The 11,725-nt window shown below is 37.1% G+C and overlaps 1 protein-coding gene across 1 annotated transcript in view; it reads right to left on the reverse strand.

The window, feature by feature from the left end:
* Positions 1-4,244: 4,244 nt before the first annotated feature.
* The window catches only part of LOC140238370 (leucine-rich repeat serine/threonine-protein kinase 2-like), a 59,084-nt gene continuing 51,603 nt past the window's right edge, over positions 4,245-11,725 (reverse strand). Inside the window, exons 20-27 of the mRNA XM_072318309.1 lie at positions 11,483-11,612; positions 10,682-10,841; positions 9,889-9,943; positions 9,202-9,336; positions 8,363-8,521; positions 7,896-7,984; positions 6,961-7,064; positions 4,245-4,791 (exon numbers count right to left, since the gene is read on the reverse strand). Of these exons, the coding sequence (XP_072174410.1) occupies positions 4,652-4,791; positions 6,961-7,064; positions 7,896-7,984; positions 8,363-8,521; positions 9,202-9,336; positions 9,889-9,943; positions 10,682-10,841; positions 11,483-11,612 (972 nt within the window). The 3' untranslated portion in view covers positions 4,245-4,651. The remainder of the gene's footprint in view (positions 4,792-6,960; positions 7,065-7,895; positions 7,985-8,362; positions 8,522-9,201; positions 9,337-9,888; positions 9,944-10,681; positions 10,842-11,482; positions 11,613-11,725) is intronic.

An 11,725-nucleotide genomic window follows, 5' to 3' on the forward strand; every position in this document is an offset into this window, starting at 1 on the left:
AACTCTGCATGAAACTGTACAAATATCATTAGATGATCCAACTGCAGCAAGGCCCAAATAAAAATACATTATAATTATACGGCATATAATGCATACATACATGGAATACCAATTATTTGTTGTAAACTGTATAGGAAGATCTGTTAATCGATGAATTAATTTGTTTGTTTTCTTTACATTATGCTGCAGGGTTGGCCAAATACACCATCAAAATTCATAAAACATATGGACATAAATTACACAAATCCCCACATCACTTTATACAGAGAATGAATCAAAGAATACATTATGTTTCATGCAGATACCACATCAGAATATCAAATATCATAGATGAAGCATATAGAACCCAGATGTCTGCATATACTCAACAAAGGCAATGACATATAATAAATAAATAGGGTAAAATTTTCCCCTTGCTTTCTGAATGAGTTGAGTCAAGTGCCCTTCATTATGCTAGAAAAGTAAAAATAGAATGTTGAATTTTCTTTATATTTTCTTCATATCGATGTCCATGCATGATGTCACAAAATGTTGTAGTCTTCACAGCCAGCGATGGTGGCACAAAAATTGTCGATTTCACAACTTCTGCAAGGATTGTCCTAGTTTCCTCAAACTTCACTGATGTGTTGTACTAATACTGCCGCATTCCCTCAATCCACATATATACCAGTACATGTAGTTGGACATCTTTATTCTTTATTAGGTGATCCGAGTATCCTCTCGGATCACCTATTGTATCTGTACGGATTCTTTCTTCTTCTTATTTCTTTCTCCTCAAATGTTGTGCAGCGGTTAACTCAAAAAGTCATTCACCTATCACTTCTAAACTGATACCATATATGTATCACGTCATAAGGACGACAGATCTAATGTATCACTGTGATCAGTCAACCATGACGTCACTATGACGTCATTATCTGAAATCACGTTCACATTCGTATCTCATTAATGGAATGGAATTTCTCAATGAAATATACATATCATATAGTTCAAGTCAAGCTCTATTGATATATTTCATAAAATTTAGTCACGTTTATAGCAAACGAGCGCGTACGCGCGCGTTGAAATTTTAACATGCTCCAATCGAGCTCAAAATTGTTTTGCACACGTTTCAGGTCATTTGGAGTATTTCAGAAAAAATCGACGGACGCGTACGCGCGCGCGCATATACGCACGCACAGCTCATATGCAATAGAAATTTCCCGTTTTTTCACATGTATCGGATGTCTGAAATGTCAAGGAATGTTTCTACCAAGTTTCGAGTCAATCCGACTCAATATGACGTCATACGGGCCCGTCAAAGTTGAAATTCCGCGCGCGCGTCAATGGCGATATACAATGCAACAATGCCAAAAAACCGCCAAATTTAAATCCGATTTTACTCGTCAGGATGGACGGTGACCCCCCATTTTCTTGACATATTTTGAAAGCTGATAAGTTGTACATATCATTTCATGGGTTGGCGATACTGAAAAAATGATTAAAAGATATCAAATTTCTTTAAAAAGTAAAAAAAGTAAATTTTCAAAATGACGTCATCAAAATTCAAGTTCACTCGAGCGTATCTCTCTTATCCTTCGCCGATTTTCACCTAACTTTCAGTATGTTGTAGCTTATTTAATGTTCTTTCACATTTATAATTACAAAGTTTTGATTAGATGACGTCATCACCTCGTAAAAATGGATTGAAAGTATCCTTGTAAAATTTGACCAGTTTACGTGTTATCTCTATGGGAGAGCAGTTTTTCTGGAAGTGAAAATTGACATGACTATCTTTTTCGAGCACTAGCTCACTTATGCTTTGGTGAATTTTTCCCAGATTTTAATATGTTGTAGCTGAGACTTTGGGCTATCTTAAGTGTGCCCTTTGTCTTTTCATACGATGTCGGGATCACGTAAAAAAACTTACTTGAAATTAAAGTTTATCTTCGATGTATTGAAATATTTCTTTCTTTTTGCAACGTTATGTGCAATAACTCAAGAAAAACATACTCTATCACCACCATATTTTGCACATGTTTAGTTCATGTCACGAACATTATTTTATAAAATAACAACGACTTGATCAGACGCCATCTTGGGTATGTAAATTAGGGTCAAAGGTCATAGATGTTTCATCCTGTATCTTGGTGAATACATGTCCTATCTTTCCCATATTTTGCACACGTAAAGACCATGTTACAGGGATCATTTCATAAAAAAGCCACTTTTTGCTCAGATGCCATCTTGTCTGTGCAAAGTGGGGTCAAACTTCAAATGTACTTCTTTTTCTATTTTCGCTATGACGTGTTATCTCTATGGGAGGGAATTTTTTAGATGTGAAAATTGACATGACTCTCTTTATCGAGCACTATCTTACTTATGCTTCGGTGAATTTCTCTCAGATTTTAGTATGTTGTAGCTGAGACTTTGCACTATCAGGACTCGAATCATTGATTAAAAAAGAAATCGGATCACCTTAATTTGTCAGTGATGACAAATTACAATCTCTAGTCTTTACTTGTAAGTGCATATTAAGTGTGTCACATGACAGTTTTCTGAACAGGAAAAGAAATGCAAAGCTTTGTCCTTGATTTATTTGCCGCTTTCTCAACAGGTCAACTCTCGAATTCATCAATTCCATGTCAGTAATATTTTTTCCCCCATAATCTTTGGCATGAAAAAATAATTTATGCTCACTTAATTTTGAAGCCCTATCATTTCTTACATCACCTGTTGTAGAACTTCAGCATTGTAGAGCAACAGAAAATGATTGAAAATATTTGCTGGCATCTATATTTGTGCAGCCATTAACAAGTGCGTAATGAATTGCATACACTAGCAGGTTGTTGTGCGCACCTTGCATATCACATACATATAAATGTACATGTATTCTGATCATCCATTTTCTAGATGTATTTTGACTTGAATATAAAGGACTTTTCATTCCTAAAAGCAGTTTCCATGTAATCACATATAAAACTACTACTACAGGAAATAACCCTGCAATTATATATTGTAAACATAAAAATTCTTTATACAATTGTATGTGCACTTCATTTTCTTCAGATAATGTGAAAAAGAAATCAGATATATGGCCTACTAATATCTATTGATTGGGGTCATCATTAGAATCATCATCACCATCATCATCATCATCATCATCATCATCATCATCACCTGTAACACTAAAGTTATCATGACAGCAACTAGCCAGCAACCACTCAGCTGTTAGATTTTTACTTGCCGCAAGCTATCATCTACAACCAGAAATCACGTCATCTTAAATTTTCACAGAAAAAAGTCTTCACCCATATACACAAATCTCATGTGAAACACTCACGGAAACAAGTTAAGATCAAATACACATATCAAATGCTGGGATACCACAGCATAAGCCACTATCAACCATTGGTAATACATGTACTGTTACCTCTTGTATTTATAGACATACAGTGTACATAATATACACTGAACTATTGACTCCTCCATTTTCAGGTGAGTAATTTTTGTGCTCGGCCGGGTAAGATGAGTTTGGCCTGTTTTTAATTCCGCAGAATCAAGACATAAACTACTGGAAAGTTTAGCAAGCAAAAATATTTGCATGCTTTTATTTTCGTGCTGGTTTCTGCTGGAGTGAAATGCGCAAAACTTTCAACATTGCAAAAATCTAAATTTTTACAGTAATCACACATTTGTAGCATCTTCTTCAAAGTCATGTAGAGTACAAAGTTGTATGTATGCCTTAATTTCAAATGGGGGATGACAATCAATAATTCCCCCATATGCAGCATTGTTGGCTGGTCCCTTGAGTCCAAGGATCATTGGGTTGTTAGCTTTTGGTGCCAGGACTTTTGATGGCTAAATAATATATGGCGATACAAGCCAGCATACAGTAGGAAGCTGCTAAGGAGCATAGGAAAACAAACACAAAATGCTATTTTAATCGAAGCCACTAATCATTATCCTTTTTTTTTAAAGGCTCGTGCTGAAATCTTTACAATCTAGACTAAGCTGGAGTGCAACAGGCAAAGAGTAAGACATTAGACAACATTCACTACAGCGACTCTTTTCAAATGCAGAAACAAAGTGCAAACATCTTCCATGCACAAGCAGTATCAACTCAGCATTTGCATAATATGCAACTTGCTCCGCTCTTCCATGCACAAGCAGTATCAACTCAGCATTTGCATAATATGCAATTTGCTCCCATCCACTGCAGGAGAGCAAAGACAATTGAATCTGTGCCCAGAAAACTTAAGTGAGTTACGATGCCGGTTTAAAGATGAGGTATTATTGGCATGTCGGTGTTAGTTAATAAGAATAACAAAATGGTGTAGTTCCAAAACATCACTTGTGCATGCACAAACAATTAGATAGATGCAGTCAGTGCTAAGCACTGCAATTGGTGAAGAAAAAAACGAGAAAGAAAAAAGCGTTGTATTAGTTATTCCTCACATGATCACGTCTGCATGTCATGTGTAGGCATGGTAGCAGCATGTAAATCTTTCATTTGCGTATAGTATGTATAAACCTGACCTTACTTTGACTGTAACCATTACCATTATCAATAGGTCTCATACACAAGCGATACATCACTGTCAAGAATGATAGGTGATTTGTTAGTATAAATAGAGTGGGAAAGTGTGTACGAAATTTGGGCGTACAAATGTTAGTGATGGAACAAAAAAGAAGGAGACATTTTCCTCACTCCCTGTAGCAAATATTTTGTGAAGAGCAAGAGACTCAGCACAAGTCTTGTCCACAATCCTATGGGAACATAGTACATGGAATAGAGGCGGTGGAGGACATCTGTGGTGGGGAGAACGCAGTGAAATCACAGTGAGTGACAAGTTTGTGAGGGAGAACGGTAGAGGCAGAGGCAGAAAGTGGGAGAGAGAGAGATAGACATAGAGAAATAGAAAATATAAGTGAATGACAGATTACAGGCCAAGTGCAAGAAAGATAGATATGTAGTTAGATAAATAGAGATAGATTGATAGAGAGAGATAGATACATATAAATAGATAGATAGATAGAAAGAAAGATAGATAGCTACAGATAGATAGATACGTGTAGGTAGATGGATAGATAGGAAAATAGACATAGATAGATAAATAGATAGATAGATAGATAGATAGATAGATAGATAGATAGATAGATAGATAGATAAATAGATAGATAGATAGATAGATAAATAGATAGATAGATAGATAGATAGATAGATAAATAGATAGATAGACAGATAGATAGATAGATAGATAATGATATATAAACACAGCAAGACAGAGAAAGAGATAGGAAGGGAGAACTAAGAAGAGCAGCAGAAAAGTACACTGTATATGGTGTGTGCAAGAAGAAAATAAACAATGAGCAAGATACATCAATACATCAGTAGACAGTCTAATAGTGGAGGACAAGACAGACAAACAGACAGACAGATATAGGAAGATAGAAAGAATGATATGAGAAAGAGACAGAGAGTAAGAGACTAGACAGGGATGGAGGGGAGACTAGACAGGGATGGAGGGGAGACAGACAACAAGACCAAAAATATCAACATTGGATCACTTGCACTGATTAGAAAAGACATAAAATTCAGACAAGTCACATCAAGGTAGAAGAAACATGAAGAAGAAGATAGAGACACAGAATAATGTACAGAGACAGTATCAGCTACACACAACTACTGGCTTGTCCATGTATACCTGCACATACTGTACCTAAGAAATGAAATGTTCATACGTTCAAAATGAGCTGCTTAAAGAAATTTGACGTTAAACTGTGTCAACTCTCTGAATTACGCTACTCTGGGGGAAAAAAAAAAATTGGAGGTTGTAATCTATAAAAGTAGAAGCCGTTTGATATTTTGTAATGTTATATATTTCCCTACTATGAAACTAACACAAAAAGTTATACGTTCCCACACAGATTATCAGAAAGAATAACAAACAAAAAAGACACCAAGCAAGTGAGAAAAGTTCACAAACATTGACATGATATTGAGATTACTGGCTTGATAAATTTTCTTGTACTTTTTTCATGACTTAATTTTGCACATCCAACTTTTAATGGGTGAATCTCAGTTCTCGTTTCCTCCATTCGAACAATCATGTTAAAAAACCGGAATCAGATGTGTTCTACTACATAATCTTTTCCACTTTCTATATCTAATCTCTAGTCCATGTACTTGGTATATCATTAATGCTACTATACTAAAGATATAAATCCAAATTTCATCATTTCACAACTTCATCAGTTCCTACTTTCAATGCAAAACCTAAACACTCACACAGTCCGACTACTGCCAAATAAGTCCATACCAGCTGGCAATATCAATTTTCACACAACTGGTCCTTCTGTCATATGAGTATTGTGTCAATACAGTCACCATGCTTCATCTTGTATTTGGCATAAACTAACAACATTCCAACAATAAGAGAATATGCAAACACTGAATGGTCTCTTCAGTTCGATGCACTATAGAACCGCACAACATGCACAGAGTCAACCATACTTTGACACACATACATTGTACATCATGCCCATGCACGTTCATGCACATCGCTCCAACAGGATAAATGTTTGTTTTAATTCTTGGCTCATCTTTCTTCTCTTATCTATCTTATGAGGATGGAATGAAAAATGAATTAAAGAAGGGAGAAAAAAGGCTACTGTATGACATGGTAGACTTTACTTTACACTTTTAATAGGTGTCACATTAAATCTTTCTCAATTATTTGTTTCGGTATTTGTCTAAACTTAGGAGTCTTCTTAAATGATTCTGATATTCGTATCTAGAGCACCAAACACTCCACACTATCTACCAGGCTCCTACAACAAACCCCCCATTGAGAAAGCCCAGAACATGCAGCCATGTTCTGAGTAAAGTGGACTGCAACATCGACATCATAATCACATTCACTGAACAGCACAAGGAATAAATATGCCGAATCGTCATGGCGATTGATCGCTCCTCACCTTGCTTGGCGTCATTGATTGGCAGCTTGATGACAGGTCTCTGGACGGGAACTTTGCACGGAAGGAGAATCTCATCGTCACTCACTGGTAGAGAAACCTCAAACCTGACTCAACAGCAAATGAAAAAGATAATGATAATGATAATGATGATGATGATGATAATGACAACAATAATAATAACAGTAAGGATGATCATGATAACAAAAATGACAACAAGAACAACAACTACAATTGTGATAAAAAAAATAACATACAGTAAGAATGTCTATTTTTTATTGCCCCAAAAGGCTGGTTGTCTAGTCATGAGAAAACATATTCCATTCAAAAGGAAACAAGTTAACTGAAAATGAAAGGATGAAATCTTGCAGATCATTTTAAGGTTATATAAACCTGTGCTTTCACACATTTATCCAATATGATAAGATTATACAATCATGTGGATCATTCTAGATGTAAATGCCAAGCAAGGAACATGTATGAGTATGTATGAGTTTTCTTCAATTTGTCTGCCTTCTGTACAAATAAAATTTGCACATTAGCAGTTGCGATCTTACAAATTTCATTTCTACAAAGGGCAGACAAACTGAAGAATGTACCTCATATCTTCACCTCTCTGCTGAGTAATCTTTCGCTTTCAAATGAACATGTAGTTTGATATTTTAAGAGAGAGAGAGAAAAAAAGAAAGAAAAGAATGCCATTAAAGACAAGGAATTTTCAGTAAGGAGTGAGAAGTGTTTCAACTACTTCACATACACTCTTTCTATCCCAAAAGGACACTCACATCACAGATAGTGCTAACACCCTTTTATACATGTACATCAGTAACCCAAACAAAGTCAATAGAAAAAGAAAGTCACAATTGAAAACAAACAAACTTTCTACCGACAGTGATCACAGATTCACGAATGGTGAGTACCTAAATTCCGACACTCACCGTTCCAGCAGCTTGAGGTACTGGGGGATGAGTTGCTGGGGTACGTCTCCACCAGAGAACAGCATGTGGATGTTCTTAACCTTCATGATCTGATGATGATTCGAGATAAAAAGTCAAAATAACAGAATTACTTGATTTTTGAGGGGAAAAATTTATGTGCCACAGCATATTGGTGTTTCATTTTACACAACAGGGCCCCATTTGATAAAAAGTTGATATGATAGCAACTCTTGCTGGTATGGCAGCTGTCATAGTAATGACAAGAATACAGCTTCCTGATTGGCTGTTGCTGTTGGAAGTTGCCATTCCAGCAAGAGTTGCCATCCTAATATCTTATATGAAATGGGGCCCAGGTCATTGCCCTACAAATCACTGCATAATGATTGACTGAGCATTTTGTACATACAAAGTTGTACATGTGTCTAGAAATTCTCTTCAAAATGTAATCTGTGAAAACTTCTGCTCACCCCACTCTCGCTGACAAACGGGTTGATCTCGCGGACCGTGATGACCCGGGCCATGATCTTGCACAGCCACTGGGGCTCGATGAAGTAGATGTTCGTCAGCTGCTGGGAGGGGTCGTCGTAGTGAAGGAGCACCCCGGTCTCATGCAGAAACCGAACAGCCTGAGGTACGCAGGGAGAGAGAAGTAATGTATGGACCGGAAAAAAAAAAATGGGTACCCGAGGTTTAACAAGGCAAATAAAAGTTCAGATTACATCTAAACTTGGAGGATAAATGATTGAAATTGAATTTGATAATACCTTTACTAATTACATTCAGTTCCAAAAACAAGCTATCATCTTCTGAAATGGCTCCACAATGGTGAAACAGGAAAGTGATTTTGTATTGAAGATTATCACTATTTATCCTTAATGTCATGAACAGCACATCTATCTTAAGTGGGGATTTCTAGTGATTACCAAACTCCTACTATAATCTTACATTACAAAAAAGCAGTTACATGACATGTAGAGACATTTCCTTCCATACGACTGAGCACCATGGAAGAATAAAACCCCTTAGTTCCTCCAGAGAAAGAAAGAAAGAAAAGACAAACAATCAGAAGACAGATGCAAAGAAGAATATGATGTCAAAATGTTCATCACAAGGCGTAATATAGGCAGGTATGAGAACATGTTTGTTTCTACATATCAGGTGTGAAACTTGGGAGTAGACTACTTGACCCACTTCCTTTGAGATTCTAAAATCTCTACAGACTTGGTACTGGTCCTACCAGTTTTCTGTAGACAATGAGTTAATGCCATTCCAAACTTCCTTCGTTGCCTAGTAACAGCATCCTCACCTGTGATAACTCATCATCACTGAGCTGCAGGTCATCCTCCCGAATCATCTTCAAGACCTGTCGATGCATCATCACTGGGGGGCGCCCTTCGCGCTTCAGCCGTTTCACCTGTGCCTGCAGAAGCTGCTCCAGCCGCTGTGTTACCATGGATACAATGTAAGCATTGGTTATGGTCTTAACTTCATCATCACATGAAAGGAACCATCCTAGCCATTAACTACTGAGAATAGCAGTTCAGAATTCGACATAGGGGTCAAAAGCAAGAAAAGAAAAAAGGAAAAAAAAAAGGACTGTGGCAATATGACAATATATTGCTTAAAACTGAATTACTACAAACATTGTGAAATACACATATTATGAAGTGTGCATGTACAAGTACAATACACATATTATGAAGTAAGCATGTACAATATGAGAGCTACGAAAATAAGACAGACATTAAAACATAAACTGCACTTGCAATTCCGCTAATTGAAGTTAGAATGACAACATGAATGCAACAGCCAATTAGGCATTAATATTTGTTGCTGTAGCCACTACAACCAGTGCAAACATTACAACTAAGACTTGTACATCAAGTGCCTATCTTTGAATGAGATGGGCACCATAAATACTGATAAAAGCGTTCTTTTTTGGGGGTGGGGAGGGGGAAGGGTGACATTTCTCAAGGAGGTTGAAGCTGCTTACCAGATAGCTGTAAGGAATCATCTGACCAAAGATGGGTTGGCCCTTGATCCTCTCTCTGCAAAAATGGAAAAAAAAAAAGTTTACAGGGGAGTGTCAACATTTTGATTAAACCAGTGAAAACAACAGCTTGATATCGTCGGTTGAGAATGATAAGGGCGTTAAGTTGCCACTGAACCCATAGTGTTCAAGACCACTTAACGCCCTTCTCATTCTCAACAGACGATATAGTGTAGGTCTGATATGCCAGATTTCTATCCTTTTATCAGTGTTCTGATATCTTTACTACCAACTATCTCCAGTGGAAGCCCATGTCACCCAATGATGATATAGTGTGTGTATACCATAAAACCAAAAACATTTGTGGTGTGAAACTTTTGTGAATTGGAGCAGACATACTTTTTCGTGGAATGAAACTTAATCAAATTGCCAGCGGCATTCAATGCATTGTGTAACAAAACCTTTCATGCGCATTTGCTTTCACAAATCCTGGCTCCTCGCAAAATTTGCGCAAGTTTTATGCATGTGAAAATTTCTGGTTTATCAGTAGCAAAAAATTAAATCAGATTCATTTGGTGCAATGAGGAAAAAGCTCTGTGCCAGTCATATCATATGCACCGAGGAATAAGGGGAGTGGGTCTGGATGTACACATTCCAATATACGTATGTGTATGGTGTATACAAGAAGTTTCAGAGGAATTCAACTATAAATAATCAGCACATTTCAACTCAAGTCTAATAAGAAAAAAGATGAGAAAACAGGAGATTATAAAGGATTGATCATTCTGTCTCTCACTTGAGGATGACCTGCTCCATCTTCTCCTTGAGTAAGCTGACTCCGCCGTCTTCCGTCTGGGCGCACAGGACGATGTAATCATTGATATCGGGGAATCCCGGGGCGCTGCAGATTTCTGTCACCTTGATCTGCATGTCCTCCAAGTACTCTATGCCATTATCTGTGAAAGGAGGGAGGAGAATTTGAGACAGAGGATGATGATGAGTTGAAATCATAGTACCCCCATGCAACTGGCTTGGCTGCAGAAACACAGATCAACACAGGTAACGACTGGAATGAAAGCTAAAATTTGCCTTTGATATCGAAAGAAAGCTGATACACCTATCGTATATATTGTATTCATTAAATGTGATCAATTACATTATCATACATGTAGAAACCTGATAAAAGCGTACATATTTTTTTTTTCTTCCTTGAGCAAACTTAGAATGAATTGCCTTTGAGTATCCTTGACATGGCTGTGTCTTTAAGTTTGCAAAATAATTATGGAAAATAATTTCTCTCACCAGGGCACAATCCTCTGATGTCGAACAATCATTTCACACAATAGGTACAGTTTCTATCCACCTTCCAAGAAATGAGTTCTATTGACCACCATAACTGTCTGGGCTGATTTGTAACAAATTGAAGAAATCCACAAATGATTGAAAAGAGAACATTATTATTATACCAAAATGTTTGGTCATATATTCCTCCATGAAGGCAAGAGTAATCATAACAATTGTACACCCAGGATCGAATATCCACCATCAAATTACATCCACTGTCCAGCAATGGGCCAAAATTTATGTGGTCATTTACCCTTGGGTATCTTGTCCTTGTGAGTTCCCACTATGATGACCGGACATCCAGGGGCCAGAGCCTGGATGGTCAGCAACCATGGCCGAAGGGTCTTCAGCTCCTCTTGACCTTTGCTGACATCAAAGACCACCTACACAGCAGCAGAGTTCATTGAACATTTCAACAGCTTTATGGGTTGTTTCTTCATTTGCTCATCCTCCTCAAGTTTGAGCTTTAAAAACTTCAATGCTATTGAAAATAATC

This window comes from Diadema setosum, chromosome 2 (genome assembly GCF_964275005.1).
Source record: "Diadema setosum chromosome 2, eeDiaSeto1, whole genome shotgun sequence".
Classification (NCBI taxonomy): domain Eukaryota; kingdom Metazoa; phylum Echinodermata; class Echinoidea; order Diadematoida; family Diadematidae; genus Diadema; species Diadema setosum.